Source organism: Babylonia areolata, chromosome 16 (genome assembly GCF_041734735.1).
Source record: "Babylonia areolata isolate BAREFJ2019XMU chromosome 16, ASM4173473v1, whole genome shotgun sequence".
In the NCBI taxonomy this organism is placed as follows: Eukaryota; Metazoa; Mollusca; class Gastropoda; order Neogastropoda; family Buccinidae; genus Babylonia; species Babylonia areolata.
This window is the reverse complement of record NC_134891.1, coordinates 1,362,998-1,381,357: the sequence shown is the minus strand read 5'-3', so window position 1 is coordinate 1,381,357 and position 18,360 is coordinate 1,362,998. Positions and strand designations below refer to the sequence as shown.

The 18,360-nt window shown below is 52.0% G+C and overlaps 1 protein-coding gene across 1 annotated transcript in view; it reads left to right on the top strand.

The window, feature by feature from the left end:
* Window positions 1-16,902, top strand: part of LOC143291065 (uncharacterized) — a 265,716-nt gene extending 248,814 nt beyond the window's left edge. The window contains 7 exon segments of the mRNA XM_076600654.1: window positions 1,861-2,087; window positions 2,587-2,753; window positions 3,960-4,069; window positions 4,411-4,654; window positions 5,731-5,914; window positions 7,373-7,777; window positions 7,779-16,902. Coding sequence (XP_076456769.1) covers window positions 1,861-2,087; window positions 2,587-2,753; window positions 3,960-4,069; window positions 4,411-4,654; window positions 5,731-5,914; window positions 7,373-7,777; window positions 7,779-15,923 — 9,482 coding nt within the window. The 3' untranslated portion in view covers window positions 15,924-16,902.
* The last annotated feature ends 1,458 nt before the right edge of the window (window positions 16,903-18,360 follow it).

Here is an 18,360-nt window from a genome sequence, read left to right as displayed (position 1 = left end):
TAGCTGTTTTCCAGGTATCTGTGAACATTACAGTCTCTCTGTAACTGTTTTCCAGGTATCTGTGAACATTTCAGTCGCTCTCTGTAACTGTTTTCCAGGTATCTGTGAACATTTCAGTCGCTCTCTGTAACTGTTTTCCAGGTATCTGAACATTTCAGTCGCTCTCTGTAGCTGTTTTCCAGGTACCTGTGAACATTTCAGTCGCTGTCTGTAGCTGTTTTCCAGGTACCTGTGAACATTTCAGTCTCTCTGTAGCTGTTTTCCAGGTATCTGTGAACATTACAGTCCCTCTCTGTAGCTGTTTTCCAGGTATCTGTGAACATTTCAGTCTCTCTGTAGCTGTTTTCCAGGTATCTGTGAACATTACAGTCTCTCTGTAGCTGTTTTCCAGGTATCTGTGAACATTTCAGTCGCTCTCTGTAGCTGTTTTCCAGGTATCTGAACATTTCAGTCGCTCTCTGTAGCTGTTTTCCAGGTATCTGTGAACATTTCAGTCGCTCTCTGTAGCTGTTTTCCAGTTATCTGTGAACATTTCAGTCTCTCTCTGTAGCTGTTTTCCAGGTATCTGAACATTTCAGTCGCTCTCTGTAGCTGTTTTCCAGTTATCTGTGAACATTTCAGTCCCTCTCTGTAGCTGTTTTCCAGGTATCTGTGAACATTTCAGTCGCTCTCTGTAGCTGTTTTCCAGGTATCTGTGAACATTTCAGTCGCTCTCTGTAGCTGTTTTCCAGGTATCTGTGAACATTTCAGTCCCTCTCTGTAGCTGTTTTCCACGTATCTGTGAACATTTCAGTCTCTCTGTAGCTGTTTTCCAGGTATCTGTGAACATTTCAGTCCCTCTCTGTAGCTGTTTTCCAGGTATCTGTCTGTAGCTGTTTTCCACGTATCTGTGAACATTTCAGTCCCTCTCTGTAGCTGTTTTCCAGGTATCTGTGAACATTTCAGTCCCTCTCTGTAGCTGTTTTCCAGGTATCTGTGAACATTTCAGTCGCTCTCTGTAGCTGTTTTCCAGGTATCTGTGAACATTTCAGTCGCTCTCTGTAGCTGTTTTCCAGGTATCTGTGAACATTTCAGTCCCTCTCTGTAGCTGTTTTCCAGGTATCTGTGAACATTTCAGTCGCTCTCTGTAGCTGTTTTCCAGGTATCTGTCAGGTGTTGTCAGATGTCAGTGTTGTCAGGTGTTGTCTGGTGTCAGTTGTTGTCAGGTGTCAGGTGTTGTCAGGTGTTTAGTTGTCAGTTGTTGTCAGGTGACAGGTGTTGTCATGTGTCAGTTGTTGTCAGGTGTGGTCAGGTGACAGGTGTTGTCATGTGTCAGTTGTTGTCAGGTGTGGCCAGGTGACAGGTGTTGTCAGGTGACAGGTGTTGTCGGGTGTCAGTTGTTGTCACGTGTTGTCAGGTGTTGTTGGGTGTCAGTTGTTGTCAGGTGTCAGTCGTTGTCAGGTGTCAGTCATTGTTTTCAGGGTCTGTGGGAACTGTGTGTTTTACAAAGAATTTTCTGTATTTTTTGTTTGGCTTTGAAGTATTGTTATTTCCATTTTTTAATGATTTTTTGTAATCTGGGTATGATAGATTAAGTGGAATAGTCGTCTGGCATCCTCAGTACGGCCTAATCTTATCTGCCCAACGGAGCTAAACAGTTCAAATAATGTGTCATGAACTGTGTGTTGTAGGTTTGTCTTACTGGGGTTTTTTTGTGTACGTGACAGTTTTGTGTTAATGCGGTTGGACATTTGAGTAGTTGGGCAGTCCTGATATGGCCCAGTGCAGTCGGCTGGACAATAAGCAACAGTAATGATAATAATGTATTTCTTCTTCCTTTGTATAATACAGTTGTGTGTGTGACCAATGGTGTGGTTGCAGAGAGGCTAGAGACCCTTCAGTTCCTGTTCAAAACGTGTTCCTCCGACACGGACAAGTTGTGCCGAGGTGTGATGCTATCCTACGCCACAAATCGCCCCTTCACTGTGCGACTTCACAAGACTCTGTTTGTCGCTCGAAAGGATACCGGATGGAAAGTCACCAATGATACCTGGTACATGCTGACCTTGACCTTTGACTGGAAGACGAGGCAGTTGGACGTGTATCTGGTGAGAGCTGGTTTTGGTTGGTGAAGGGGTGTGTGTGTGTGTGTGTGGGTGGGTGTGTGTGTGAGTGGGTGTGGGTGTGTGTGTGTGTGTGTATGTAGGTTTGTGTGTGCATCTCAGTTTGTGAGTGTGTGTGTTTGTGCATTTGTGTATACATTTGTTGTTTTGTGTGTGTGTATGTATGTGTGTCATTCTTGGTTTTTATGCCAGCAGCAGTTAAACAACACAATTCAGAAGCATGCAAATTTATTGACTGGTTACACTATTAATAGAGCATTTCCAGAAATGTTTCAGTGCTGGGGGGAGAGGCTCTTGTCATACAGTTACCTTTCCTTTGTGGTTTTACAGGGTTTTTTTATATATTTTTTTATTTATTCAGGTTGAACATGATCCCGTGTTGTGGCATTGTGTGTTTGTCAGCGACGTTTTCAGCCATTGTGTGACACTGCAGGGCGGGCCAGGAGGTGAGAACACTGAGACCAGCGTTGTGTCTGTTCCTCAGGTCAACCAGGCAGAAACCAAGAGACGAACGTTTCACCTGCGCCGTGTGATGCTGAGAGGCGGCGGACAGCTGTCCCTGGGGAAATGGGTCCCCACCCAGGACAACGACGGGGAGCAACCAAAGAAAGGTTTCACCGGCTACATGGATGACCTGCGTATCTGGAACAGGTAGGTGAATGGTTGGTTGGTTGGTTGGGGGGGGGGGGGGCAGTAGCGTGTGTGTGTGTGAATGGGCCAGTGGGGTAGGAATAAGGGGTTGTTTTTTCCTGACCCCTTAAATTTGAAAATGGCCCATGGCCTGTGGTGAGCTGGTCACATGACCCTTGGTGTCCTGAACCAAACCTCAACTGTGACACGGGGTGTATGTGTATCATTTGGGGCGGTGACCGTTGTCATGGAAACACTGCTGGAACGAGTGTACCATTAGGGGCGGTGACCGTTGTCATGGAAACACTGCTGGAACGAGTGTACCATTAGGGGCGGTGACCATTGTCATGGAAACACTGCTGGAACGAGTGTACCATTAGGGGCGGTGACCATTGTCATGGAAACACTGCTGGAATGAGTGTACCATTAGGGGCGGTGACCGTTGTCATGGAAACACTGCTGGAACGAGTGTACCATTAGGGGCGGTGACCGTTGTCATGGAAACACTGCTGGAACGAGTGTACCATTAGGGGCGGTGACCATTGTCATGGAAACACTGCTGGAACGAGTGTACCATTAGGGGCGGTGACCATTGTCATGGAAACACTGCTGGAACGAGTGTACCATTAGGGGCGGTGACCGTTGTCATGGAAACACTGCTGGAACGAGTGTACCATTAGGGGCGGTGACCGTTGTCATGGAAACACTGCTGGAATGAGTGTACCATTAGGGACAGTGACCGTTGTCATGGAAACACTGCTGGAATGAGTGTACCATTAGGGGCGGTGACTGTTGTCATGGAAACACTGCTGGAATGAGTGTACCATTAGGGGCGGTGACTGTTGTCATGGAAACACACAAGGTGTATGTTTACCATTAGGAGGGGTGACCATTGTCATGGAAACACACAAGGTGTATGTTTACCATTAGGAGGGGTGACTGTTGTCATGGAAACACACAAGGTGTATGTTTACCATTAGGAGGGGTGACCGTTGTCATGGAAACACACAAGGTGTATGTTTACCATTAGGAGGGGTGACCGTTGTCATGGAAACACACAGGGTGTATGTTTACCATTAGGAGGGGTGACCACCGTTGTCATGGAAACACACAGGGTGTATGTTTACCATTAGGAGGGGTGACCGTTGTCATGGAAACACACAGGTGTCAGAGTACCTACCATCAGGGGCGGTGACGGTTGTCATGGTTGCGTAATGACCTGTGCAGGTCCATGGACAGCACAGAGGTGACTCTGCACTGGAACAGGAGCTATGCGGGCGATGAGGCAGACCTGGCCTACCTGTGGAAGTTTGACCAGCTGCAGTCCTCACAGTCAGGTGAGAGAGTAGACTGTCCCGTACTTACAGCAGGTGATGAAACCAAAACTCGTATCATGGCTAAAAGGTGGTGGTGTATCTAACACTGGATCCGTGGGGGGAAAAAATACAAACAGGGCATCATTGAAGCTCAAGTCCTTTTGTTGTCCCAGCGAGGGTGCAAGTTATATGTGTACACAACCATGCAAACCCAAACCCACACCCCACATCCACACACACAATGCACACACACACACACACTACCACCACCACCACCCATCCACCCTCCCTCCACCCCCCTCGCCCCCCCCACACACACACCCAAACACACACAATGATACAAGCTCCCTCTCCCTTCACAGGCTCTAACGGCGTGGTCAGGGACGTAGTCAGGGGTCACAACCTCCGTCTGCCGTCACCACCGTTCAGTGCAGCTCGCCTTGTGTTCTCGAACGCTCCCATCCCCTTCACCCCCAACTCCCAGACCCCCACCGTACTGCTGCCGGACTCGGCATCCACCCGCAGGAAGCGTCAGGCAGTGGGGGGGATCTCCTCCACCCAGTACCTCATCTGTCAGGACATCTTCGTCAACAGTCAGTTTGGAAGGTGAGTGTCACAGGTGTGCCGTGTGTGTGTGTGTGTGTGTGTGTGTGTGTAGATATGTGTGTGTGTGTGTGTGTGTGTGTGTGTGTGTGTGTGTAGGTGTGTTACCTCACCTGTCAGGATATCTTCGCCAACAGTCAGTTTGGAAGGTGAGTGTCACAGGTGTGCCGTGTGTGTGTGTGTGTGTGTGTATGTGTGTGTGTAGATATGTGTGTGTGTGTGTGTGTGTGTGTGTGTGTGTAGGTGTGTTACCTCATCTGTCAGGATATCTTCGCCAACAGTCAGTTTGGAAGGTGAGTGTCACAGGTGTGCCGTGTGTGTGTGTGTGTGTGTGTGTGTGTGTGTGTAGGTGTGTTACCTCATCTGTCAGGATATCTTCACCAACAGTCAGTTTGGAAGGTGAGTGTCACAGGTGTGCTATGTGTGTGTGTGTGTGTGTGTGTGTGTGTGTGTGTGTATGTGCACATGTGTATTTAAAAGATGTATTTGTGTGTGCACATTTGGGTGTGTAATAGGTATGCGTGTGTGTGGGTGTGTATGAAAATGTATCTGTATGTAATAGATGTGTGCATGTGTGTGTTTGTTTATGTGTGTGTGTGCACATTTGTGTGTAATGGTTGTGCATGTGTGTTATTGGTGTGTGTGTGTGCACATCTGTTTGTGTAAAAGGTATGCATTTGTGTGTGTGCACAAATATGTGTGTAATAGGTGTGCATGTGTGTGAAGGCACACATCTGTGTGTGTGTAGTAAGTGTGTATACGTGTCTGTGTTATAGGTACATGGATGTGTCTTTGTGTGTGCACATCTGTGAAACAGGTTTGAGAACAGTGCCACAGACCAAACAAACCATCAAATGTGTTGTTTTGTAGACTTGAAACAACAGAACAAACCATCAGACCTGTTGTTTTGTCGACTTGAAACAGCAGAACAAACCATCAGACCTGTTGTTTTCTAGACTTGAAACAGCAGAACAAACCATCAGACCTGTTGTTTTCTAGACTTGAAACGACAAAGCCTGGAATAAAAGACCATCCTTCAACTTCCCCTTTCCACCCAAAATTGTTTTCTTCCCCCCCAGAGAGTGTGTGAACGCCAGCCAGACGGTGCAGACGCAGTACCTGTTCCTGTGTTACTCTGCTCTGCACCAGACAGGACAGCTGTCCTCCACGCAGGAGTCCATCGTTGGCTACTCCACCTACTGCCAGCAGGTGTTGGGACTCCTCCGGTGGCCCGCACAGTCCCTGTGCACCGACCAGCCTCAGGTGAGGTCATCACTCCGGCTGCTTCCCTTCACAGTCAGGGTGGGGGGGTGTCTGCTGCATGCACGCGCACGGTACACACAGGCATGCATGCACACAGAGTGCACACACAGTGTACACACACAGTACACACACACAGTACACACACAGAGCACACACGCATGCATGCACATAGAGTACACACACAGTGCACACACAGAGCACACACACAGTACACACACAGAGCACACACGCATGCATGCACATAGAGTACACACACAGTGCACACACAGTACACACACAGAGCACACACACAGTACACACACAGAGCACACACACAGTACACACACAGAGCACACACACAGAGCACACACACAGAGCACACACACATGCATGCACACAGAACATACACAAATGCATGCACATAGAGTACACACACACACACAGCACGCACACACGCCTGCAGGGTACACACATTCATACATTTAATGATTCTTTTGAAAATATGCGTACCTCTGTTTGAAAACCACACAAAGCACAAATAGTGAAAAAACAAATAAACGATACTTGACTTGGAACATTGCACAAATCAGTGTGCCACAGTATAGAAATTAAAACACACTTTTTATCCAGTAGGTTTGCTGTGATCCTTCTGTGAATCAAGACAACAGGATTTTCTCTATATAAACTGCAGTTAGGGTTCTCAAGGAGTTGCCGTGTACACTACAAAACTGCTAAGAAGATGCCTGATCAGCAGTGTAACCCAACACGCTTAGTCTGCCCTTGATGGGAAAAAAACTGCAAAGGTTCAAAATTGAGGGGTTTTCCTAAAAACCAGTAGCAGGTTAACACTGTCTGAAATAGAAGTGGGAACAGTTAACATATCTGTTAGATTTTTGGGGCAGGAAACTTGACTGTTTGGCTTTATAAAACAGGCAGTCTGAGAACAGGTTTTGTCTCTGGGTGTGTCTGTACCGTACTTGTTTAAACCTGTAGTTTGTGATATTGTCCTTAAGTATTGGTGTCCCCTCCCCACTGACTTGTGATTGGATAGGATGTTGTCCTGATGTGTGATTGGATGGGATGTTGTCCTGATGTGTGATTGGATGGGATGTTGTCCTGATGTGTGATTGGATGGGATGTTGTCCTGATGTGTGATTGGATAGGATGTTGTCTGATATGTGATTGGATAGGATGTTGTCCTGATGTGTGATTGGATAGGATGTTGTCCTGATGTGTGATTGGATGGGATGTTGTCCTGATGTGTGATTGGATAGGATGTTGTCCTGATGTGTGATTGGATGGGATGTTGTCCTGATGTGTGATTGGATAGGATGTTGTCCTGATGTGTGATTGGATAGGATGTTGTCTGATGTGTGATTGGATAGGATGTTGTCCTGATGTGTGATTGGATAGGATGTTGTCCTGATGTGTGATTGGATGGGATGTTGTCCTGATGTGTGATTGGATGGGATGTTGCAGATTGCGGCTGTGACGGTGGTACAAAGTCTGTGTGGGACTCCGTGTTACTTTGGCGTCAAACCCACGTCCAGCCCCAGCGAGTGTCACTGTCACCATGGTTACTGGGGAGCTGCCTGTGACCAGGTGTGTCCAGGGGGAGCGGACAATGCCTGCTCAGGGTTCGGCACCTGTGACCGTGGGACCGGGGAGTGTGACTGCCCCATCCACCGCGAGGACAGCAGTTGCTCTTCGTGCTCACCTGGCTGGCTGGGGGAGAGGTGTGAGATATCGGAGATGTCTGGACCCTCCAGGAATGGGTCGTCTTCCTACAAGGCCTGGCTGCAGCCCATTGGACACGTGGTGAACGCCGATGGTCTGGGTTTCTATGCCGACAGCCCAGGTGTTTACTCCTTGCTGGCTCTGTCCTGACCGTGTCCTGATCCAGGCCAAGTTCATCAGGTGTTTTGAAAACTTCACCTGCACCACCTTTGTGACTGTCCTGGCAGGTGACGCAGGTAGCGGCTATGCCAGAATCACCGTGCAGTCTCCGAGTCGAGCAGATGGAAAACCCAGACTTTATGTCAGCAACATGTCTGTCTCAGTGGACAGCCAGGTCTTCTTCCATGGAGTCACCGTGTCCAGGACCTCCTTGACTGAGGTCCTTGTGTCGGTGTCTGGTGGTGTCAGTGTCATCGTCAGCAGCTGTGGACTGTACCTCACTGCGGCTGTGGACATTCCAGCCAGGTATCTGAACGCTACCTCTGGCTTGTTGAGTGGGTCTGGATGCAACACCTCCTGGGAGAAACTTCAGCATGTCACATCCGTCCACAGCACACCACAGCTGAATTTTTGTCAGGGCAGCATCAGTGAACAGCAGAGCTTGTCGGCCAAGTCCTCGGTGTCGGTGCTGACTGGGGTGTCAGCAGTTTCCCTGACTCCAGGAGTCAACAGCACCCTGAACGTCTCCACCTTCCTGGCACCCAGCTGCGAGGTGTTTGTGCATTTCCCAACTGACCACCACCAGCGGCAGACATCCAGCGGCTTCAGTCTGGACCTGGGAGGGTCAGCAGTGTACACCAACTTCTCCCTGCCCGCCCCGGCCACCAGTCTGACTGTGGAGCTGATGGTGCGACAGCTGGCCGTGAGCCAGGATCGGCAGGTCCTCTTCTCCTTCACACACCAGGACATGCTGCTGCTGTACCTGTGGAACAACACGCTGTCTGTGGAGGCCACCACCCTCTCCAACATCTCTTCCTACAACACGGGCATCGTGCTGAACCACAACCTGTGGAACAAACTGGCCTTCACCTACAATGGGTCGTCCGGCGAGCTGACCATCTATCACTTCAACAGCACGGCCTGGCTCGACAGACGGGACTTCCTCGTTCAGCCTGACCTGTTCTCCACCCCGGGTATTCTGGCCGTGGGCAGCTGGCAGCCACCCCATGACGGAGCCCCCCACCCTCGTGTGTACCCCTTCCAGGGAGAGATAGAGAACCTGTTGGTGTGGGAGGGGGGAATCGAACCCAACGTGGTGCCTGACATCTGGCTCATGGACCCTCTTGTTGCCCGCCCAGCCCTCACCTCTGCCTGGACTTTTGATGAAGGTCAAGGTCTCAGAGCTTTGAACCTTGTGGGTGATGAACACCTGCAGCTTCCCACGCCCCCCCTGACTTCCCCCCAGTGGCTGTCTTCTGACGTAGAGTACCTCTTGACCCGCAGAACCTCAGCTCCCAGTGTGGACCAGGTGCTGGCTTTCTCCAAGTCGGCAGGTGATGGGGATGTGTGCGACTCGCTGCTCACACAGCTGAGCGCCTCACGGTGTCCAGATATGAGTAACTCCACCAGGCAGGACCTGCAGGCTCTGTGCACCTACACACACAGTGGCATCAGCTACCCTTCAGCAGCTCTGAGCACTATGCTGTCCTTCACCTCCCTGTGTGTGGACTCCCTGGCCCCACCCTCCACCCTCCTCCACAGCGTGTGTCAGGGCGACACCGACTGGGGGGACCTGGCAGTCTGCTCCCCAGACTGTGTCTACGGAACAGCAGCCAACAGCAGCCAGTGTTCCTGCAGTGCTGGGTACTACGGGTCGCAGTGTGACGCAGCATGTCCCGGCGGGTCTGTGACCCCCTGCAGTCTTCACGGACAGTGTGAGCGTGGCGGCGGCTGCACCTGTCAGCCCAACTGGGCGGGGTCGCCCCACTGCAGCAGCTGCTCGGCAGACTACACAGGGGTGGACTGTTCCATCTTTGCCAGCAGCCCCCTGACCATCGGGGGCGACGTGGTGGGCGTGGTGACCCCAACAGGGGACGTCATCACCTTGTCTGGTCTGCGCTTCGTACTGTCGGGCCTGCGGGGAGCGTACACTGTGCTGAGAGACACCACGTCCGTCCCTCACACGGAGGTGCAGGTGCTGCTGGTGTCCTGTTCCTATGGCTCCTGCACTGCAGGCCTGGCCTTCACCTTTGACCATCACAACGTCACTGTTCTCCCTTCGCCACAGTCCTCCCTGCCTGCCGTCTCTGTCAACGGTTCTCACCTGGGGCTGCCCCTCAACCTGACCTTGACCTCAACTCTGACCCTGACCATGACCTCTGTGGACAGACTGACCTTCAGTCTGGGTGGCAGTGTGGAGTTGGGGGTGACGACGCGAGGTGGTTACCTGGATGTGAGAGTGAGGACGGCGTCAGGTGTGTGCAGTGGGTCAGATGGTGTGTTGGACGCCTGTCAGCCTGTGTCCCAGTCGGTGTATGCCCCACTCAGCGCCCAGTCCCTCGGCGACCTGCACAGCAAGGTCAGCACCGCTTTCACAGTGCAGGACAGCCACCTGCTTTTCCAGCCGTCAGAACAAGGCGGGGAGTTCTCCACGTCGGCCACCAGTTACTCCCTGTCCTTCAACGGCACGTCCGCCTGGTCAGGCCCCATCAACGTGAACTCCACAACAGGGCTGCAGGACTTCACCATCAGCCTTCATGTCAAACCTCACTCGTACGGCGGAACGATCCTGGCATTTGGCAAGAACGTCAGCTTGGCCATCACCAACAGCGACCCACTGAAGATGGTGTGTGGGGCCACAGAACTCGCCACAGGCCTCAGTCTGACTCTTGGGCAGTGGAACCAGCTGCTGGTGACCTTCGTGGGCAGTCAGCAGATGATGCATGTGTTTGTTTACGGCCAGGACACGACCATCCAGCACCGTGTTCTCCCCCACCGCTGTGGCGTCAGTGTGGTGGACGGAGCGGTGATGTCGCTGGGAGAGTGGGTCCCCTCGCCCCACGACCCGGTGCACCAACTGACCCACACGTTCAGCGGGGAGGCGGACGAGGTTGTGGTGTGGTCCAAGGCCATCCCTGTGGCCGTGGTGTATCAGGTGTACAACATGGACGTGGACGCGACGTCCTTCAGGCCCATCCTGGCCTCCCTGCTGAAGCTGGACGAAGGTCTAGGGGCAGTGGTCCATGACAACGTGCTGTCCTCCAACAACCTGGTCCTCCCTCCCCGGCCCTGGCCCGCCCCGCGCTGGGTGCTGTCAGACCTGCACCTCTCCCCCTCCGTCGTCCGCTCCGGTCAGCAGTGGAGGATGGAGTCCGCCTGGGTCAGTGTGTGTGACAGTTTCTTCACCACCACCCCTGTGGTGACCACCTGTGCCGCGGCTGACGCTGCCTGGTTCAGACACAGGTGTTGGCACCTAGCATCCACCTCCACTTCCACGGAAGCTGCCTTGGTTGTCATGGCGACATTCATCAACGTTTGCGGTGTGACCAGTGGTGTGGACGTGAGGGCGATGTACAGGTCGGTGTGTGCTCTCACCACCAGCCCCCCGACCTGGCTGCAGCAGCAGTGCGCCGACTGCACATTTGGATCTCCATCCACAAGCTCCTCCTCCACCTCCAACTACACCTGTTCCTGCCTACCTGGGTTCTGGGGGTCTGGTTGTCATGACGCCTGCCCCGGAGGAGCCCACAACCCCTGCCACGGGCACGGACGCTGCGCTGAGGACGGAGCCTGCTGGTGTGACCGGCACTGGGCAGGTGCCGAGTGCCAGGTGTGCGCCCCGGGCTGGACAGGTGAGGACTGCATCCTGAACTTCAACCTGTCCACATCCACCTCCCCCTCCTCCCTGCATGTGGTGGGCCAGGTGTCTGCTGAGGGCCGTGTGGTCACCTTTGATGGAGTCACCCTGGACATTGTCAGGTTCGGAACCTTCCACCTGATCCACAGGGCCGATCTCTTCCTGGCTGTGCAGCTGACTCCGTGCCCCACCGGCATCTTCTCCTCTCACTGTCTGGCGTCCGCCATCGTGGGGTCCGGGTCTGAGGGTCTGCAAATCAACCACAGGAGCTTCGGCCAGAGCAGCATCAGCCTGTTTGGGCAGAGGTCGGAGCTGGCGGTGCATGGGACACTGACGGTGGGCAGCCTCCAGTTTGTCCACAGCAGTTACTCTGTGCTGGTCATCTCCTCCACAGACCTGACCGTCAACATCACCATCACTGTGGTCAACACCAACCTGCTGGTGACCGTGCTGGCACAGAGGGACGTGTGGTTTACCGGGAGCAGTACGGTATCGGGTCTCCTGACATCGTGCAACACCCAGCTGGCCGTTCAGTTTTCAGCGTGTGTCAACCAGTCTGTGCAGGTGTGCAGCCCGTCCCAGGTGGCAGCACTGCCTCCCCACTGTGACCGGCACCTGTCTCTCTCCGCACTGCTCACCTTCTTCACAACGCACCGCTACACGCCCACCTCCACCGTCTCTCCAGATGGAAGCATCATCACACAAGCGTGCCTCAGACTGAACAACTCTGGAACAGTGGTGCGGGCAGTGTCCCTTCCGGCTGATCGCTTTTCCTTGGAGTTCCACGTGAAGATGTTCAGCCTGGCTGGGGTGCTGGTGTCCTACCAGACAGCGGCCAACAACTACTTCATACTGGGCTGTTCCGGGTCACAGCTGGTGGTCTTCACGCCTCATGGCAGAGAGGTCACAGGACTGGGGGTCACTGTCGGCGTCTGGACGCAGGTGCTCCTTTCATGGCATGCCGCGCTCAGCTCCGTGGAAATCTACGTGACTGGGGACAGCGGGCTTTTGGCCTTCAAGTCCATGCGACTCCACGCGCAAGTGTTTGTCTCTGGTGGTGTTCTGACCTTCGGGCTGCCTCCAGCGGGAGTCAGCATGGCAGCAGACGTGGGCATCTTCCGAGGCTTGCTGGATGAAGTGCGGGTGTGGTCACGGCCCACCAACCCCAGCGTGGTCAGCCAGACGTGGAAGATGGCCGTCCAGGAAGCCACACCTGACCTTCACCTTCACTGGCCTCTCAATGACGGTTCTGGCATGGCGGCAGAAGAACGGAAACGCAGTTCCACAATGTATGCAGACGATGTTCAAAATCCGCCCACATGGGAAGTCTCCGACTTGACGCTGACCACCAAGGAGACTCCGGACATGGGCGACTTGACAGTGGACGGAACATATCCTGTGGACTTGATGTTCCCCGTCACACCCACCACCAACACCTCCAGTCTGGCTGCTGCCCAGACCATGTGTGACACTTTGCTGGGTAACCTGACCTCCAGCCCGCAGTGTGGCGCCATGTTCCCTGACCCAAGCAGCTTGCTGCAGCAGTGCAGTGTCATGGTGTACAGCACAGGCAGCAGTTTGAGCGCCCAAGTCTTCGCCCTGTCCCTGGCTCAGCTGTGTCAGAACACCCAGGAGCTGCCCACATCCCCGCTTCAGTCACAGTGCGGTCAGCTCACCCACCTGGGGTCCGTCCTGCCTTACTACGGCGCTGACTGCTCCCACACCTGTCTGTTTGGCTGGACGCCGGCACTGTCGTCCTGCCTCTGTTACCATGGTTACTGGGGAAGCACCTGCAGTGAGCTGTGTCCGTACACGGATCGTGGAGTTTGCAACGTGAACGGGCGGTGTTCCCACCTGACAGGCACCTGCTCCTGTTCCCCCCACTGGCTTCAATCCACCGTGACGACGCTCAGCTACTGGACGGGCGACGCGGGCACTCAGGTCAGCACCTATGCTTGTTCCAGCTGCACAGCAGAGTGGGTGGGCAACGACTGCAGCGTTACGGTGACCAAGGTGAAGGTCAGCGTGCAGTGGCGGTCCGCCATCGTCTTCAGCAGCTACCTTACCACGTGGGACGGAGCCTCAGTGGCTCTGGTCATCCCCGGCACCTACCACCTGATACAGGTGCAAGGCGTGGACCTGGTGGCTCTCTTCCTGCCTTGCCCCCACCTGCGTCTCTGTCGCTTTGTGTCTGCCGTGTCCCTGGTGGTGGACAGCTTCCACCTGAGGGTGTCGTTAAGCGGGAAGCTCTCCAGCAACTTCACCGCCGCTGTGAGGATTGAGGGTCAGCCAGAGGTCGTCACCTTCCCCTTCAGCAAGACATGGGGCCGCGTCAGCCTCCGGTGGTGGCGTTACGGCTACATGCGTGTCACTGTGGACAGTAAGCTGACGGTGGTGGTGGGGGCGAGTCCCGCGGGGCTGACTGTGGCGACCAAGCTCCACCAGGACTGGTTCCCGCACACCACGGGACTCTTCGGACGTCCAGACGGCGATCACCTCAACGACCTGATGCCTCCCACAGCCATGACACTCGCGGCTTTGACAGCGGCCCGGGTTTCCGAGCACCAGCGTGAGAGGTTCCTGGTGACAGACAAGGACCTGTGGGAGTGGCTGGGGGAGGGGGCGGCTGGACAGAACCTGTCCACCTGTGGACACATGCTGCGCCTGACCCACCACTCCCTCACCTTCTCTGCTCTCAGCGTCACTGTCACCACTCGCCAGCTGACCTTGACCTTGTGGCTGAGAGTGGAGGCCATGTTGTCCACATCCACAACAGTGATGGAAGTGAGGACATCGGCTGGGGTGATGACCATGTCAGTCCACCTGCACACCATCGTGTTGACCTGGGTCACAGGGGAGACAGCCGTTGTGCGGCCACACAGCATCAGCTCCTGGACCTACCTGGCCGTCACCTGGGACAACCATGCCGCCTCACTGACCACCTTTGCCATCCAGGAAGGCGGCTTTGACTACAGCGCCATCAGTGTGGGCCGCCTGACTGGAGACCTCACCATCACCGGCCTCACACTGCTGGGACCGCAGACCAACCAGTCTGCCATAGAGATTGACTTGTTCCGGTTATGGCAGTCTGCCAAACCTCTGGAATCTATTGCCAAGGACCTCAGACAGTACTCCTCAGAGCCTGACCTTGACCCCAGGACCTCCCTGCCAGTTTTGCTGATGTCTGCCGGTTTTGATGAAGGGACAGGGAACGAGACATCCCTGGCTGTGCAGACCCTGACCTCCGCGCTGAACGTGTCTGCAGAGATTGGTGTTGGTGGTCAGGTCGTGCCGGCCCCTCCCCCAGTGTGGAGACCCTCCACCATCCCTGTGCTTGACGTGGTGCTGCCAGAAGATGTGCTCCACACCCCGGACACCAACGGCTCGGCCCAGGCCTGTCTGACGGCCCTGCAGGAGAGCAGTCTGCAGACTCAGTGTGGCGACCTCCATGCCTTCTTCAGCCTCTATCTGGAGGCCTGTGTGAGAGAGCTGCAGTGGACGGGCAGTGTTGATGTGACGGTCACTGTGGCCGACCTGCTGGCTTTCTACTGCCACACCACCAAGGATGTGGGTGAGTGCCAGCTGGACCGCTACGTGGACTTCTGCCAACCTGTGGACGACGAGCTGCCTGTCTGGGTCATCATCCTCATCTGTGTCGGGGTCCTCATCGTGCTGTCCTGCTGCTGCTGCTTCATCGGCTTTGTCGTCGTAAAGAAGAAGAAGAAGAAGCAAAAGCAGCGTCACTTGGGCACTTCGGTCTCGCGTCTGTCCGCGGATGAAGCGGAAACGACGTTCATCGGAAGAGGCAGGGCATCCGTGGACATGGTGCAGCCAGACCTTGGCTTTGTCAACCCGACCTACGCCCAGGCAGGGGCCCACGAGGAGGATGGAGGAGAGAAGAGGACCAAGGGCAGAGGCCTGTTCCCCCCCAAGAAGTCCCGCACCGTGGGCATCGTAGCGGCAGGCAGACCAGGCAGCAGCGGTTCCTCTGAGGGGCCTCACCCTGCTTTCCATGAGAAGCCTCACATGGAGGCCTGGACATCCTCCAAGGACCGCCCCATCTCTGGCCGGCAAAACATGTGGAGCAAGGCATTTGGCGACGACCTCGAGGCGCCGCTGGGCTTCTACACGTCCAAGGAGGACACGGAAACCTTCATCTACAATCCGGAGCGAGAGGAGGGGGCGGTGGGAGGGAGGAGGGGTGGCCCTCAGCCGCCACAAGCCACCAGCATGCAGCCCAGCCGGACAGAGAGGAAGGTCGACACGACAGAAGAGTGCCCACCCAGCCAGGTGTTCCGCATGCAGAGCATCCCCAACCAGGAGAAGGTCCTTTTGGATGAGCTGGAAATCCAGGAGCCGGCACCCATCGTGTACCATCGCTATGACGACGACCTCTTCCGTGCCTCCAGCAGCCGTATGTCATCACGGCAAGGAACCACCGACACCATGGAAAGTATCAACCTGGCCTTTGAGGAGGACGAGAACACAGGTCTCTGAACCACTTGGACTTTGGTTTCTGGTATGTCATATACTGCATTTCTCTAAACCACTGCTACTACTCGCTTTCTGTTAGGTAATATATTAGTTTTCTGAACCACCGCTACCACTTGAACTTTGGTTTCTGTTATGTCGTAGACTGGAGTTCTCTGAACCACTGCTACCACTTGGACTTTTGTGTTGCTCTATTATATAATCAGAATCCACCCCACCCTTTGTCTCACTCCTGAAAAGTGAGGGGAAAAAAACTGTATTTCTTATTGTTTTGTTTGTTAGTATTTCAGTAACACCCTTTCCATTCCATAATTTTGAAAATTGTTGATGTTGTTGACATTCATATTTTACAGTTTTCTACGTCACATTTCAAAGTTTGAGTTACTTTCCAAATGTTTGTTTCATTGTACTTACTGCTCACGCATTTTGCTTTTAAACTAGGCTTGTCATACAGTGATCATGAAGTTTTTCTTGTGAATTACATTGAACACAAAGTGTGTGTGATGCCTTCAACTTTCAGTTTCACTGTTGTCATTGTCCATATCACATCTATTTAACATCACATCAGTTAACTTCTTTTTTGTAATGTGCTGTGAAAAGCTGACCATGAAACTTCCCATCTTCGTGGACTTTGATTTTCGTACTCCTTTATATGCACATTTGAATGAGAATTTCATACTCCTTTATATGGACATTTGAATGAGACATTTTGAAATCACATCCTATAGTTTTTTTTTGTTTTTTTTGTTGTTGTTGTTTCTTTTAATTGTTATCTGTATGTCACTTCTGCAGCCATATGTGAATGTTTTGAAGCAAATTAGATTCTGTCTGCATGCTTGAATCATTTTCTATTTTGATTATTATTATTATTATTATTATTATTGTTATTATTTTACTTATGCTGTTTACTTTTGCGGTTTGATTTCAAGTAATCCACCAATATTTACATATTTATAGTTTCGTATTAAAAATATATACATACAAATGCCTTATTTCTTTTTTCATTGCAGTGACTGTATTCCACTTGCTTTGCAAGCAGAAAGAAACTCTGTAATACTGTTTTTTTCTTCTTGCATGAAAATAATAATCACAGGACTGTACAGGACAACAACACAGAATGCAAGGACCACAGGACTGTACAGGACAACACAGAATACAAGGACCACAGGACTGTACAGGACAACACAGAATGCAAGGACCACAGGACTGTACAGGACAACACAGAATGCAAGGACCACAGGACTGTACAGGACAACAACACAGAATACAAGGACCACAGGACTGTACAGGACAACACAGAATGCAAGGATCACAGGACTGTACAGGACAACACAGAATACAAGGACCACAGAACTGTACAGGACAACACAGAATGCAAGGACCACAGGACTGTACAGGACAACACAGAATGCAAGGACTACAACACAGAATACAAGGACCACAGGACTGTACAGGACAACACAGAATGCAAGGACCACAGGACTGTACAGGACAACACAGAATGCAAGGACCACAGGACAACAACACAGAATTGTTAGAAATGAGAACACAAGGTTAGTCACTTTTTTTCTTCTTTTTTTTATTTCCACAAAAGTAACAAAAAGAATGCAGAAAATGTTCTTAATTTAATATCAAGAATATGTTGTAAGATAATAATGGAATTACAACTGCATTGCAGAGAGAAACCGACACTAACTGCACATGAATATCACAGAAAAGAAAATAATTCCTGAACAAGACAGACAACTTGTGTGTTCGTGTTAACATCTGGTTATCTTTGATCATCAGACACTGATCGCTACTGTGACATTCCACTAGTTAACAGTGTTAATTGTTGCTTATATTCCAGCCAATCGCACAGGGCGATATCAGGACTGTCAAACCATACAATGCTCAGTCGCGTCACTCTCCATTCACCAGACGCTGCTGGGATTTGAACCTAGTACTTGCTGGATGGAGGTCTCCTGCACTTGAATTCTACAACAGCAACTCAATAAACTTATAAGTATTATTGTTGTTATAGTCCAGCCAGCCGCACAGGGCCATATCAGGACTGCCCAACTATATAAATGTCCAATCGTTAACACAAAACTGTCAAATACACAACAACAAAAAAAACCCATTAAGATGAAACTCCATTAAAAAAAAAAAAAAAAAAAAAAAGCTGTTGAAATTACTCATAAATGGTTGGAGAAAAAAAAAGCTGTTAATGGAAACCTGCTTTTCCATGGTTTTGCCAAGACTGTTATCAGTGATGACACTTCAGGACCAGATTTATTTAAAACAAACAAAAAAATAATAAATTGATCCACCACTGTGTGAATGACTTTCAATGGATGAAAATAGTTTCCACAGTTCAATTCAAATCAATTCAGGTTGGCAAACAGCACGGCCAGCCGCACAGGCCATAGCAGGGGTTTATTATTATTGCTATTATCATTAT